This window comes from Rhinatrema bivittatum, chromosome 9, assembly GCF_901001135.1.
Source record: "Rhinatrema bivittatum chromosome 9, aRhiBiv1.1, whole genome shotgun sequence".
Taxonomy (NCBI): Eukaryota; Metazoa; Chordata; class Amphibia; order Gymnophiona; family Rhinatrematidae; genus Rhinatrema; species Rhinatrema bivittatum.
The window spans coordinates 199,997,695-200,013,951 of record NC_042623.1 but is presented as its reverse complement, the minus strand read 5'-3'; the positions used below and the strand labels follow the sequence as shown (position 1 = coordinate 200,013,951).

At 42.4% G+C, this 16,257-nt stretch overlaps 1 protein-coding gene across 3 annotated transcripts in view; it reads right to left on the bottom strand.

Annotated features, from left to right (window-relative positions):
- Nucleotides 1-6,081, bottom strand: part of TRPC1 (transient receptor potential cation channel subfamily C member 1) — a 205,611-nt gene extending 199,530 nt beyond the window's left edge. For 2 of the 3 annotated variants that reach the window (XM_029615475.1, XM_029615478.1), the window contains exon 1: nucleotides 5,886-6,081. In XM_029615475.1, the coding sequence (XP_029471335.1) occupies nucleotides 5,886-6,012 (127 nt within the window). In that variant the 5' untranslated portion in view covers nucleotides 6,013-6,081. Of the gene's footprint in view, nucleotides 1-5,720; nucleotides 5,777-5,885 lie in introns of those variants that run through there. The other variant, XM_029615476.1, reaches the window with a different exon arrangement.
- Nucleotides 6,082-16,257: the final 10,176 nt, after the last annotated feature.

The following is a 16,257-nucleotide window of genomic DNA, read 5'->3' as shown; positions in this document are numbered from 1 at the left end:
GTTCTGGAACTTAATTCGATAGCTTTAGGGATGTACCCTCTTCACTTGCACAACTTGTCACAAAAATATTACATTAGTCCAATACAAAGGAATCATTAACAATTTAATTGTTAGCCTTTATTGCTACAAATCCAAATGGACTAATGCAGCAAACACTATTTTTTACATGGAATTTATAAATATAATACAATTATACTGCCTAGGGCAGTAACAAACACATAAATAAAGTTACAATCAATGTTTTCTTTCCATGAGACTAGGCTACTCCCAATGGATTTCTAGTTGTTAGAGCAGCGGGGTAGGAACCAAGGAAACCAGGGGTCAGATCCCACTGTCGGTCCTTGTGACCTTGGGCAAGTCACTTTACCCTCCACTACCTCAGGTACAAAATTAGATTGTGAGCCCTCTGTGGATAGGGAAATACCTATAGTAACTGAATGTAATCCGCTCTGAAGTGCTGAAAAGCAGAATATAGAAAGCTAAAATAAATAAACACATTTCAATAAATCAGACCAAAAGACAGGTACAGTGGGATGAAATGCTCATAGGCAGAGGTGTAACAAGATTCCTATCATTTTTTTTAAAAAGTAATTTACAACATCTGGATTGCTGAAGTCCTAGCAACCATTTGACGTCTTATTAGATCCTTTAAATGGGATACCCAGGAAGTACTGAAAGTATTCAGAAGGAAAAAAGAGCAACAGAAGGATTTGTGGGGGGGGGGGGGGGGGGAGGACAAACTGTTCCTTATGTGAGAGAGCCACAGATGGCACAGAGAAAATATTTTTTAAAAAGTTACTTCGTTTTCCAAAGTGCATGAGTACTTTAACATAGCCAATTCTTTGGTCAGCTGTGTTGAAATGTTTTTAAAATATTGTAAATTATTTTATTGTACTGTGTTAAGAGTAAGTTACTGCAGTTATGTGAAACTCTGCTTCAAGGGATAACACTTTACCATTTATGGAAACAACTATAGATAATGATGGAGCGTATTATCCCTTCCTTTCTCCAACTGCTTTCTGATCCACAGCAGAGTTTAAACAAAAAGCAGCTTAAAGGGCCTGTGTCTCCCATCAGATCATTTTGGCTACAGAGCAGAAAGAGAAGGAAGAAGGAAATGTCGGTATATAAAAATGAATGAATGAATAAATAAATAAATAAATAAATAAAAGAAACAGACCAGGGGTAGGCAACTCTGGTCCTGGAGTGCCACAAACAGGTCTGGTTTCAGAACATCTACAATGAATATGCATGAGATATATTTGCATATAATGAAAGCAGTGCATAAGTTGGCAATACATGTTAAATTATCATGTCAATAAAGATATCTGAATCTAATCTACATACAAATATATCTCATGCATATTCATTATGGATATCCTAAAAACCAGTCCACTCTGTGGTACTCTAAGGGTCTATTTCAGGGGTAGATAATTCTGGTCCTAGAGTATGCAATTCAAAAATTCCTCCAGGACTTATTTGCCAGGGACAAAATGCACTTGCCATGTACTCTTGACCCCTTTTCCCCCACTCCCTCTAATTATTTATTTGGGCAGGAAAGAAAGTGGCAGGAGTATATGGTGTATGCATTTCTTCATTAATGAATATGCACATATCTGTGCTACCCTCTCATCTTCCTCCTCCACTCCTATGAGGTCTTTTCATTCTTATCCTCCATGTCCCATGCCACCCTTGTGCAAGCAACCCTTTCATTCTCCTCCTCCATGCCCTATACCAGGAGTCCCCAACCACCGGTCCACAGACCGGGCCGTCGGGGGGTTTTTGCCGGTCCGCGGCACCGCTCTCCCCGGCTACCGTTCATTGGCTGCCGTTGCTGCGGGGAGGCGGGGCGAGGCTGGAGACCCGCCTCCTCCAACCCCAAAAGGGAGGAGGCACGACCCGAAAAGCAAGAAGATCAGCAGGGCCGTGGTGGAGCTCATGTCACCACGGCCTGAAGAAAACAGTTGCGTCTAAACATGCAGGTGCACCTCCTCCTTTCTGCCCACGTGGCCCCGGAAGAAAAATGTTGCTGGAGCCGCACGGGCAGGAAGGAGGAGAAGCATCAGCCGCGTGCAGAAGAGGAGCAGCGTGGCCCGAGAAGACCAGGGCCACTGCAGAGCCCATCCTGCAGTGGCCCGTGAAGAGGAGGCCCAGAGGTGAAAGAGAGGCTGAGGGTTTGTAGAGTGTGTGTATGAGATGAGTTGAGAGATTGTGTGCACATATGAGATGAATTGAGAGACTGTATGTGGGAGTGAGGACCTGAATGTTTGCAGAGTCAGCATGTAAGAGCCTGTGTGTGTGAGAGAGAGCATGTGACAGTGAGAGCTTGAACAAGACAGCATGCTTGAACAAGACAGCATGTGCCAGTGAGAGACTGTGTGTATGAATGATTTTATATGAGAGAGCTTGTGTCAGTGATAGCCTGTGTGTGTGAGAGAGAAATGCATGTGAGAATGAGAACCTGACTGTGTGTTTGAGGGAAGAAGATGGAGAGAAAAGAAACAGAAAAAAAGACAATATAAAAGGAATTGGCAAAAAAATAAGAAAGGGAAGGTGGGGAAAAAAAGCCTGTGACCAACCGATTAGAAAACTAAGATCAGACAGCAGATGTAAAAAAAAAAAAAAATTACTTTTTACTGATTGGCACATGTAATCTTTGGGAATGTGCAAGAGTAGCACTTTCTCTATGCGGATCTCACAATGTACGAGATCAGCATGGAGGAACTGGAAGTCCATGGGGCCTGCACAGAGGAGGCAGCAGAATGGGCTTCAGTGCCAGTAGAAGAAATCAGCACCTCCCCAATAGCCATGCGGCAGCAGTGACAGTGGCAGCAGAGGAATGAGAGAGGCTCTGAGGTTGTGAGGGAGCCAGTGAGAGTGAGAGCATGAGTGTGTATGAGAAAATCCAGGGGAGTAAGAGTGTGTGTGTGTGGGAGGGGTGTGTGTGGAGGGGGAGAAAGTATCTTACAGCCTGAGAGTGTGTCAGTATCTGTGAGAGCGAGAGGTTATAGTTGAGTATAAGAGCATGAATGTGTATGTATGTGACAGTGTATGTGTGAGAGAGAATCGACATGTGAGTATGTGTGAGAGAGAAAGGATAACCTCCTAATCCTCGACAATATCAGGGTAACTGGAAATCAAGAGCTCCCCTGTATGGACAGCAGGGGCTTTTTAAAATCCTTATTAGTTTTAATTATTGGGTGTTATTTGATATATGTGCTGTTTTGAAATATTTTATTGGTGTTTGGGAAATTGTAAAAAATGTATGTGAAAATAGAAATTCTATTTATCAATAGTTTTAAAGTATTCTTTTATTAGTATGGTTTTACTATTATAAACTGATGCTTTATGTTTCTTGATTTTCTTTGTTTTATGAGGAATAGTGGTTCTGTTTTTCCATTGTTAATACACAGAGTCTGGCTTCTTGGGGTTTCCATTTCAGTTTTTTCTAATTTTGTATTCTGTATTTGGTGAGGGTCTGTCTCTGCTCTGTGAATGTGACCATGATGAGAGATTCTGCTAGCATGTAGTGTCTGTATAGGGATCTATAGCAATCGGGTTTGGTTTGTTTCCTCAGTAGGTGGTGTATTGTTATTCTAGGACCCAGTGTAATATTTATCCTTGCTTATTCACAGGTAGGGTTTTTGTTGTTTGAGTCCTTGGTGTTATTACTGTTATGTTACGATGGGATTGCTGTATATATTTTGAGTGTCTTTTTTTGTGGGGTTTTGTGTTAGTTCACAATGTGTCTGGCAGTGGAAGGTGTTTGTGCTGCTGTTACTGTGAAGTGACACCAGAATTTGAAAATATCTTTTAGTATGATGAGCTGTAAGGGAAACATCCAAGCTCCATTGTTTGGGGGAATTTCAGTGGATGCACAGAGTTAGAGAACTGGAGGTGCAGGATTTATAAATGTCATAATTAAATAAGTATGCACTAAAATCCAACCCCATCCATAACCCCACCCCCATATGACCAAAGCCCCGCCCCTGCCCCACCCTCACCCCACCCTGCCGGGCCATGGAAAAATGGTCTTGCTTGAAGCCGGTCCCTAGTGCAAAAAAGGTTGGGGACCACTGCCCTATACCACCCCACTCAGTGCAGTCCTTTCATTCACTTCCTGGTTAAGGATTCTTCAGCCTTACTCTGTCCCCTTACTGATAGTTAAAACTGACTCACTAGAAGCAAGAAACAACTGCATTTTTTTAAATCTGCTTAACGTGATCATTTGTTCTTCTGTATGCATATTTTGGTTTAGGATGGTTTTAGAAATACCAGGCTCCCCTTACTGGCAGAATTTCCATTATCTAAAATGATGTAATCTGACTGCTGTACTACCTAAAAAATGGATTACTGATTATTTATTTATTTATTTATTTATTTAACGTTTCTTTTATACCGATGACCGTTCTTAAGCTTTCTTAAGCTTAAGCTTCTTAAGCTTCTTAAGCTTCTTAAGCTTTCATATATTTATTCAAATTGTTTTTAATATTTCTGTCTCAAGTGATAAAGAGTTAAACACTTTTCTGACTAATCAGAATATAAAAGAATGAGATATATGATTAAGAGCTTTTGCAAAAAAAAATATATATATATCCTTTTCTTTCATTGTGTATTTAAGAGGTTCATGGACCACAGGTATTTACAATTCTCTATGAAGTTTTTATATGCCTCTATAGTGCCTAGTCTGTAATCTCTACTTTCCTGTAATTTGAAATGATTGACTTCTATGGGTAGCCCTAGCAAGATAGTGTTGTTAAATTAGTTACTGTGGCATTGTAATATTGTCTTCCATAGAAAGCAGCAGTACTCCTAAAAATGGAATATTGCCCATTTTACAGTGAACATAAGTTTGTCTACTTGCAGCCCTAATACTAACATACAGAAACTATTGGGAAAATAATGTGTTTGTTAATAATTAAAGGCAGTGGAAAAGAAAAGACAAGTCCTATGTACTGTCACAGTTTATAAAATGTGGCAGAATTATCATTCCACAGATTGCACTGTTGGGCTTATTATGATGTGGTAGGATCCCAAATATGCTTTCTAAACTGGTAAACTTAAATACTGCCACTCATAATATTTTAGCAAGTTTATCTTATTTTGACCAAAACAGATGCCAAGTTAGTCTATTTGAATACGAAAAAAATTAAAGTTAGCCGATAATTTGCAGGTATTTTTTATTCAAAGAAAAAGATATCTGTGAATACATTTCCAGACCTATACTCTCTTCAAGTCAGTGAAGACACAGAGCAATTACACTAGTTTACTGCCTACAACTAGCCATTACGTTGTCTACATATGTCATTCCAGCTTACTAAAAGCTTCCACTCCCATCTCTTTACTGTTTTTTTTTTGTATTCCCAGTGGGGATGGGTGTCGGGATATTTACCCCTCGATATTATACCTTATCACGTTCAGCTATAAGGCCATCCTCATAGTTAAAAACCTTACATCTGATCTAAGCCAAAAATGTTGCACAACGACATCAAGACGAAACCGTGTGTAAGTCGCACATGACAGTATGGCATCGCTTGCGTGGGCAGGGAACACATTCATGTAATCACTGGATTCTAACCCTCAAAGACATCCACCACGGGATTTAGCACCTGCACCCAGCCTCCCTCTCCCTGCCCTTTAAATATAAAACAGTCCCTGCCATCCCTGCGACTGCTCCCCCCCCCAAAGAGCACCAACGCAGCATATCTGGGCTACAATACCATCCGGTCCAACGGAAACGGACACCGGGCAATGTCCCCCGCCTGGAAACGCTTCAGCCGAGCTTTAGAAAGGACGTAAACAAACGGAGGTGCCGCGTCAGCGCCCCCCATCTCCGGGGGCTCGCGCGCCTCTCCGGCCGGGGGGGGGTGGCCGCCTCCGCCTACCTTTCTCGCAGGCCAGCAAGAAAAGCCTCTCATCCAGGGTGGTTTCCTCCTTCACCTCCCTGACGTCCTTGAGGGCCAAAAATTTATTCGGGGAGGAAGAGTCCGTGCTCTGGTAAAGAGCCGCCATGGTCGCGCGCGTCCCATGGAGCGCTCCGAGCTGCGCGAGCTTTCTCCCCCGCCAACACCTCCCCGCGCGCCGCTCACTGGCCGACCGCTTCCTGATTGGTCTCTCCCGAGTCTTTCCTTTGCCTGATTGGTTGGGCTGGCGGGGGACCGCTGGGTTTTTGTTTTTCTTCCTTTTTCGCGTCTACCTCGTTGTATGTGAGATGCTTTCTCCTTTTCATTTGTTTCCCCCACTATAGGATTTGTATTCTAGGGTGTGTGACACTTTGCTTCGTCAGTAACATCTGAAAACAGGGACCAGCAGTACAACTGAAGCTTGCTCTGATAAGTGACGGATTTAGGGTTTTTGCCGATCCCCTGTGCACTGACGATTCTGTCGCCCACCCACCATAAGGTCGGACAACAGGGAGCAGGGCTAATGCACAGGCCCAAAGCTTTCTGTTGCAGCTCAGGATAGATTCTGTGAAAAAGAAAAGTGAACATTCTTAAGAACATTGACAAACATTTCCATCTTTTATATTACATTATAAATCTTGCTTGTGTTTGTATAATTTTTCCTTTTATTGGGTGAAGATAATATCAATACAGAGAGAAGATCTTAGGTATGGGAAGAGGAGGCGAGAGTGAGATACATTCTGCTTGACAGTTTGCAAGAATGTTGTCTGTACCATGATACAGACTCTGATATTTGTGATTATTTAGATGAGCTGACTAGCAAGATACCAGCAGATGAGCATATGACAGAGTTTGTATTGGCTGGGTCCAAAGTGTATGGCTACAAACTGTCAAGCGGAAAGACCTGTATGAAAGTGAAAGGGATTACACTAAATGTAGAAAATTGTAAAAAGATCAATTTCACTGATTTGAAAGATCTCGTCTTTGATGATAAAGGTACAACAATCTGGGATCTTAAAAAACAAAAAGACCTGGTCGATAGAGACTGGCCTACTTTAAGAAAACCCAAAGGGGCGGATTTTAAAACCCCTGCGCGCGCCGGCGTGCCTATTTTGCATAGGCCGCCGGCGCACGTAAAGCCCCGGGACGTGCGTAAGTCCCGGGGCTTTCGAAACGGGGAGGGAGGGGGCGTGTCCGGGCGTTCCCGAAACGCCGTGGTGTTTCGGGGGCGGGCCCGGGGGCGTGGCGCCGGCCCAGGGGCATGGTCGAGGCCTCCGGACCACGCCCCCGGGACCGGAGAACGGAGCGGGGCTGCCAGCGACGCGCGCAAAGTTACGCCTGCGTAACTTTGCCGACAAAGGTAAGGGGGGGGTTTAGATAGGGCCAGGGGTGTGGGTTAGGTAGGGGAAGGGAGGGGAAGGTGGGGGGAGGGCGAAGAAAAGTTCCCTCCAAGGCCGCTCCGAAATCGGAGCGGCCTCGGAGGGAACAGGCAGGCCACGCTGGGCTCGGCGCACGCAGGTTGCACAAATGTGCACCCCCTTGCGCGCGCCGACCCCGGATTTTATAAGATACGCGCATATCTTATAAAATCTGGTGTACTTTTGTTTGCGCTGGTGGCGCGAACAAAAGTACCGGCGCGCGTATTGTTTTAAAATCCGCCCCAAAGGGTTGTATGTGATAAAAGAGGGTTTTAACACACAGCCCTAAGCATATTGAAGTTGTGGATGTGTGCTGGAGGCATCCCTTTTCATGTATTTTAGCTGGACCGTCAAATAGCAGCAAAAGCTCCTTTGTTAAAAAGCTATTAGAGTATGCAGGATGTGTGTTGATTGATATGCCTAACAATATTGTGTGGTGTTATAGTTGCTGGCAACCTTTGTATAAAGAAATGTGTAAATATCCTTTTATTTATTTATTTATTTATTTATTTATTTAAGGTCTCTTTTATACCGACATCCGTTGACACATCGCATCGGTTTACAAAAAACAAAAACATTTGGGCAGAGCCCTTACATATAACAGCGGAACAGGATTAACTTTTGGGCGGGGCCCTTACATATAACCAATAGAGTACATTAAACAGGGGGGTGAAAACTAGATATAAATATAACTCAATATGAGTTATTACATTTATCTATTCTTTGCCTGATACTTTTAATAATGATCAATTGTTTCCAATCAATAAAATAAACATGGTTATTGTAGACAATTTGATGGCATCTGCTTGTAAAAGTGATGAAATCAAGAAAGCTTTCACACAACACCTGCATCACAGAAATCTGAATATTATATATATTGTACAAAATGTTTTCTGTCAAGGCAAAAGAAGCAGAACTATAGCTTTAAATACCAAATATATTGTGCTCTTTAAGAATCCTAGAGATAAGTTGCAAATCGCTGTTTTAGCCAGACAGATGTACCCTGGTAAGTCATGCTTCTTTTTAGAAGCCTTTGAGGATGCCTCCAGAAAGCCATACAGGTATCTCATCGTGGATTTAAATGCTATGATCCCGTAGTATTACAGACTGAGGACAAACATCTTTCCACCAGACTGGGCCACAGTATACTGTGAAAAACATCCCCACCATAAAAAGAAGTTAATATATATTCTAACCCCCCTCCTCCCGCCATATACACACACACATATTTGTTTTGTGTGTCCCATGTCTGCTGGCTTAAAGTGGAACCTGGCCCTTTCAAAACATTTAGTTGAAGCTTCTCTGCAGTGGAGAATAACTATCCTAAACACCGCTTCTAATGATTTCGTGGGGGCCATAGCGGAAATCGCACTAAACACTCTGGGGCCGATGTAATAAAGTGCGCTGATGCTGCCATGGATTTGTGCGCTCCTGTATGAGCATTTTCCCACGCAAAGGCCTAATCGGGGATATAATAAGGGTTTTGTGCACAGGAAAAAAGTGTGTGCGAACATGCTTACAGACCTGCGGATTTTCCTGCGTGAATGCATGCTAACGGCGAGCAAAGGAGGTGATTACCTAATCATAGGCAATGCAGGGAGCCACACTAATGCTAGTGCGGGGGGGGGGGTTCATTTTTTTTAGTTATAAATATCTATTAGTTTTCTTACTGACAACACTTACAAAACTTAGTCATTAACAAGAACAAATGTGCTACAACAAACTTAACATCCCTAGCTTCCCAACCCTCCCCATCTCCCAATCCCCCCCCCCCCCCCCACCAGTTCAAACCCTCCTACAAGAGAGTCCGAAGGCACTATCTATGGCATCCACTTGACTTTTAGGTTGCAGATGAGACAACTTGCTGAAATCCACTCCTTATCGAAGGCAGTAGGCAGAGAATAAAGGGTGTCCATATTTTCGGAAACATCGCTTGCCTTCCTCTTGGGGTCTGGGTCCAGGATCTAAATTCCAGATATAAAATTTCCAACATTTCCGCAAACCAAAATTCAAAGGTGGGAGCATCTGTCTGTATCCATTTAAACAACACATTTCCTAGCTACACATGTATTTTTGATCAAGAGGTTACCAGTATGTTTACTAGAGATGTGAATCGGAACCGGAATCGGTTCGGATTCCGGTTCCAATTCACATGTGGGGTTTTTTTCATCGGGCCCGATCGCGGTTTTGTTTATCGGCTGCGCCCAAGCCGATAAACAAAGAACCCACCCCGACCCTTTAAAACTAGTCCCTTAGCTTCCCCCACCCTCCTGACCCCCCCCCAAAAACGTTTTACAGGTACCTGGTGGTCCAGTGGGGGTCCCGGGAGCGATCTCCCGTTCCCGGGCCGTCGGCTGCCACTAATCAAAATGGCACCGATGGCCTTTGCCCTTACCATGTGACAGGGTATCCGTGCCATTGGCCAGCCCCTGTCACATGGAGGGAGCACTGGATGACCAGCACCATCTTTAAAAATGGCGCGGGCCATCCAGTGCTCCTACCATGTGACGGGGCCGGCCAATGGCACGGATACCCTGTCACATGGTAAGGGCAAAGGCCATCGGCGCCATTTTGATTAGTGGCAGCCGACGGCCCGGGAACGGGAGATCGCTCCCGGGACACCCACTGGACCACCAGATACCTGTAATAAGTTTTTGGGGGGGTCGGGAGGGTGGGGGAAGCTAAGGGACTAGTTTTAAAGGGTCGGGGTGGGTTTAGGGGTTATTTTTGTGTGACTTTTTCCTGCCCTCCCCCAAAACGATAAGAGAACCCCCATGAACAATATCGTGGGGTTTTCCTATCGTTTCGGGGGAGCCCCTGATTTCTGACGATTTTGAAAATATCATCCGATATTTTCAATCAGCCGAAGCCCGATTCACATCCCTAATGTTTACTACATGGGACAGCATCGGGGGAAAATCCCAAAATGCCCAAAGAGGCTAACATAGGGATTTCCACCTCCAGTATTTCAGACAGGAATTTAAATACATGTTCCCAAAACTTGTAAACAGGAGGACAGTCCCATAACTCATGACTCAAAGTGGCATGAACAGTTGTACATTTTAAACGCTGAGGAGAGGATACAATTTTCATTTGGAAAGCTCTATGAGAAGAAATAGCTAACCTACGAAGGATACGCAAATATTGTTCTCGTAGCGTTATCGAAGGTATATTAGCATAGAAATCAGCAATGCCAGTCAAAAAGTCATCTTCTAATTCCTGAACTACATCCACATTCCAAACTCCGCCAATATTGCAAAGTGTTTATAAGCGGCAATTGAATGTAGGAATTTATATAGCCTGCCAAAGACTGTATATGTCCTTGAAACATAGACATAGTGTGGGTTTTTTAATGCAGGTTTTTTACAGCCATGGTTACAGCATGAGCTAAGTGTTGGCGCCGACTCGGGGGGGCCTATGTCAGCGTCCGAGCATCTTGAAAACCACCTAGCTGAGTGCCTGTCTCTGTGTCTGAGTGGCCAGCTTAGCTAGGCGCTCTTCTGGGTGACCGAACAGCCAGCATTGCTAGGCACTTTTCTTGACTGGAGTGGCCAGCTTAGGTAGGTACTTAGGTGCTTTTCTCGATGTCCGAGCAGCCAGATTTGCAATCAGCTGAGCACCTAGCTCAGCGCCCAAGCACCAGATAAACGGCCAGAAGAGCCGTGTATCTGGTGCTTGGGCCGCAGGGAGACGCCGTCATCCGGCCTCCTATGGACCTTGGCTTAGGTGCGTGCGCCTCTCGTACCTTTAAAGGAGCCGCGGCGGGAAGCTAGTCCGCTGCCCCAGATGATGACATCATCGGGCCCTGCTATTTAAGGCAGGGTCCCGCCCCTAGTTTCTTGCCTTGGCAACAGGTCTCCATGTTTGTTCATGTGCAAGCTGCCCATTGTTCCTGGTTCCTGATCCTGACTTCGTTCCTGGCTCCTGATCCTGACCCATACCCTGATCCCTTCCTTGTCTTGTTGGATTGATTCTCTGGCTTTGACCTTTGCTACATTGGACCACGCTCAGGACTGATTCTCTGGCTTTGACTCTTGCTCTGGTGGACTATGCTCTGGACTGATTCACTGGCTTTGACCCTTGCTCTGCTCTGACTCAGTACCTTGTCTTGTTCAGCCGCCTGCCCTGACGCCAGCTTGGTTTGATTACACCTTGGTTTCTACCTGGACTTGTCCTTTAGCCTTCGACCTCTACTACCTGGGCGCCCCCTGTCTCCGCCCTGTTCCTATTGGTGCCTGGGTCTCTGGATCCCTGCCTCATCCGGACCTACGTCGGCCCCATGATATCTCTGCTGGTTCCCGGCAACACTTGCACCTCATCTACTGGGAGCTGTAATTTGTAGAATGATTTCTTTGTTAGGGAGGAGATTTGTTGTTTCATAGATAAGTCTGTATTTATGGTTACACCTAGATTTATGGCATGGCAGTTAATTGGAATGGTTGAGCCATTGAAAGTGAAATGAGATGGTGGGCCTATAGAGGAATCTGTAATGGATGTTAAATGGACTAATTCAGTTTTTGATGGATTTAATTTTAAACGATTATGAGATAGCCAAGAGTTAATGGTGGAAAGGTAGAGTGAAACTAAAGATAGAGTATCGGACCAGGAAGTTTTGTAGGGGACCAGAAATTGAATGTCGTCTGCATAAATTTTGAATTGTAGGTTGAGTGAAGATAAGATATGACAAAGCGGAAGAAGATATATATTGAATAATATGGGAGATAATGAAGATCCTTGGGGAACGCCGGATGGAATTGTGTAGGGGGTAGAGGATTGATGGTTAATATTAACTTGTTGAGGACGATCTGTAAGAAAAGATGAAAACCAACTTAATACTGTTCCAGTGATGCCTATTGCTTGTAGGCCTGAGATGAGAATTTGGTGATCGACCGTATCAAATGCTGCTGAGATATCTAAAAATACTATAATGTAATCTGTATATGAATCAAATGCCCGGAATAATGTGTCAAAGGTAGATAGGAGAAGTGTTTCTGTAGAGTGTCCCTTTCTGAAGCCGTGCTGGTTAATGTGGAGAATGTTATTTTCGGATAGAAAGTCAGAAAGTTGACGTAAAACTGCAGATTCTATTAGTTTAGCTAATGATGTGAGGGAGGCAATAGGTCTGTAGTTATTGAGATCGGCTGTACCTTTTGTTTTTGATTTTAGAATTGGTAGAATGGATGTTTTTTTCAGATTAGATGGAAATTGTCCTGTTTCTAATGATTGGTTAACTAGGCTACTGAGAAAAGAGTATGCATGATGACCAATAGCTTTGAAGAAGACTCCTGAACAAGGGTTGTAAGGTGAATTTGAGGGTTTTTGTTTGCTGATTATAATTTGAATTGAGTTGTCTGAAACCGGACTAAATTCGGACCATTGACAATTAGATTCTTTCTTGACACAGGTGGGGTAGGGTAGTTGTGAAAATTCTGTAGAAATGTTGGTTACTTTTGTTTTAAAGTGGTTGGCGATTTTATTGCAAAATATTGTATCATGATCTGCGAAGCTTTCGTTATGTGGAGTGATTAATGTTTTTACTATATTAAATAAAGTATTGGGATTTCCATTGGCTTTGGAGATTATCTTTCCATAATAGAGTTTTTTGGCTTGATTTATTTCTTTGTAATAGTGCCGAAGGGTACATCGATATGCGTTTTTTGCTTCGGTTGTTCTTATATGTCGCCATTTTCGTTCCAACTTTCTGAGGTGTGTTTTAAGTTGACGTAAAGATTTTGAATACCAGGGGGCATTGGGTTTCTGTTTCCTGTTGTTTATTTGGTGTTGTTTATATGGAGCAATCAGATCTAACGTAGATGTAATAGCTGAATTCCATTTAGATACTGAGTCTTCTATATTTGATGATATGGAGATAGGTAAGTTAGGTATGACTGCTTCTACAAATGAATCTTGATTGATAAATTTCCTTTTAAATATTGTAGGTTGTTTTCTGGATGTGTGTCTACTATGCTCTAGAGTAAAAGAAAAATGAATTCTGTGATGATCTGACCAGGGGATGGGAATTACTTTAGTATCTTTCAAAGTTGGTGTGAAAGAGAGTGGATTAAAGAACACTAGGTCTAGAATTTGACCTTTTATATGAGTTGGAATTTTGATAAGTTGTTCCCATCCTAAACCGGCAAAAGAGTCTAAGAGTGAGTTTGTAACTACAGATGGAGTGAGTATATGTGCATTGAAATCACCTAATAATATAGTTTTACTTAAGTCTACAGGAAGTGTTGTAATGGTTTCTAGAAAATTGGAAATTTCAGAGTTGAGACAGCCGGGAGGGCAGTAGATAATGCCTATATTTAATACTGTTGTAGTAATTAGTAGAACTTCAAAAGAACCAGAGAAGGCTATTTGTTTTTTTATCGGTTTCAGAGAAGATTTTATGATGGCTAGGAGACCTCCACCTCTACGGTGTGCTCTTGGTTCTGATATAGTAGTATAACCAGGGGGGGTTAAATTATTTACGGTAACTATATCGGTGCTGGTTAACCAGGATTCCGTAATTAAGAAAAAGTCTTATTGGTCTCCAAGAATGTTTTCTCAAATATTACTAATGCAGTGCTTGGAGACATTACTTTATCCGATCATGATCCAATATGGATAGATTTGTCTTGTGGAACTGAGGATGCTCAAAGCCGTTTGTGAAGATTTCCATATTTTTTGGTGGGTTATCCTGTATTTCAGGAGTTCCTGGTTACAAAATGGAAGGAATATGTAACAAACAATCAAACACACCTAGATAATCCAGTTCTATTTTGGCAGACTGTGAAAGCAGTCCTGAGGGGGGACATTATTTCATTTGTGGCACGAAGGTGCCATGATATAGACAGGCAACTACTGAGCCTAGAGAAGCAGTTAAACAAGATCAAAAAGAAATTAGTGACTTCTAATACTAAGGGACATAGGGAGGAGTATTTAGCAATAAGATCCCAGTTGAATACCTTAGTGCATCAACGAGTTAAAAAGAGTGTAGTCTGTTATAAATATAATTTGCATTAATACAGTAACGACTGGGAAATTCATGGCCAACTTAGAGCAAATGCAAGCTCGTGGCTGATCTCATTATTAAGGAAGTGTGATAGGGGTTTGACCTGCACCAACAAAGAAATAGCAAACACCTTGGGAGAGTTTTAAAAATCTCTGTATCAATTGGAGGGTAGCGATAAGTCCAAAGCCCAGGAATCTTTGAATAGTATCCACCTTCCATGTCTTACCGAATCTCAACTCGAATGGCTGAATAGGCTTGTTACGGAAGAGGAGGTTAAGGTAGTAATTAGGCAAGCTAAACGTTTGAAAGCACCAGGCACCGATGCCTTTAGCAGTGAATTCTATAACATTTTACAAGATCATCTTTTACAGCCCTTATGCAATTTGTTTCAAGTTTTAATGTTAAAGGGTGACTATCCAGCAGGGGCCAATGTAGCTCAAATTATCGTTATTCCTAAGCCTGGTAAGGATGAATCCTTAGCCTTCTCTTACCACCCTATTTCTCTCTTAAATTTTGATCAGAAGCTGCAGGCAAAGATTTGGGTAGATAGATTGGTGTTTCTACTGCTTAGTTTAATCACACGTGGGCAGGTGGGCTTTGTACGAGGACCTATGCCCTAACTAATGTAAGATTGGTGATGTCAGCTATGCTGCATTGTCAACAACATACTGAACCTTTTCTGATAGTAAGTTTAGATGCCAAAAAGGCGTCTGACTGGGTGGAGTGGGACTATTTGATGTCCTAGATGTTATGGGCTTAACGGGCGCTTTCCAGAAAGTTATTAGATTACTTTATCACCTCCCTAAGGTATATGTTTGGGCTAATGGAGTTAGTTCAGACACCTATGCGATAGAACAGGGTACCCGTCAAGATTGTCCCTTGTCCCCTTTATCATTTTTGCTCTTTTTAGAGTCATTGTTACGGCTATACAGGCGTTCGCAGACATACAGGGCTTTCGGCTGGATGGGTGTGTTTTCTAGTATGCAGCCTTTGCAGATGACATCCTAGTTTTCCTTACTAACCCAGAATCTTCATTAGTTTCTCTGTTGCAGTTATTCTCTCAGTTTGGAGCCTTTTCCGGTCTTCATTTAAATGTAGACAAATCAAAGGCTCTTCCTTTCCTGTCCTCTCTGCGAGAGCAGTGGGGAGGAATTTTTCCATTGAAGTGGGCAGATGGGGGCTGGAATCATCTAACCCACCTGATGGACTTCACCAACAAATTTGGAAGGGGCTGCCACTTACCTTAGTAGGGTGTATTAATCTTTATAAGATGGTGATTTTCCCAAGGTGGCTTTATGTTTATTTTTTTATTTATTTTATTTATTTATAAAATTGTATATACCGTCGTTTAGAGAGGTTCCATCACAACGGTTTACAATACCATAAAAACATAAAACAATACCATAAAAGTAAAAAAAAAACTTAAAAGAACAGTTATTAATTTTAAGTTATACTTCAAATCAAGAAAGCATAAAAAGCATATTAATAAAAATAACTAGATATAACAATGCATCAAAAAGGTAAAAAATAAATAAACTGAAAAGGCAGAATAATAAAATCTAATAATAAACATATAGTTGTAACTGACTAGACCATCTACTTCTGCTGGTTGTGTTCCTTATAGGCTTTGCAGAACATGCCAATTCACTTATTAAAGAGAGACCTACATAACCATGACTTGTTGCTTATAAACTATGGCAAGATAAGAAACCAATAATTTCCCTCCTATGTCTAAAAAACGAGTGGGTACGCAGGGGCTTAGCTCTACCAATCTAGAGGAATATAACTTTGTTAGCTTATTACACAATTTACGCAACTGGTTTTATGATAAATCAGATTATATAAACCTGGAGGTAGATTGATCATTGACAGCACCAACAAACCTGAAATATTTGCTGCATGCAGTTCCCCACAAAGCACAAAAGGGATTCTCTGAGTG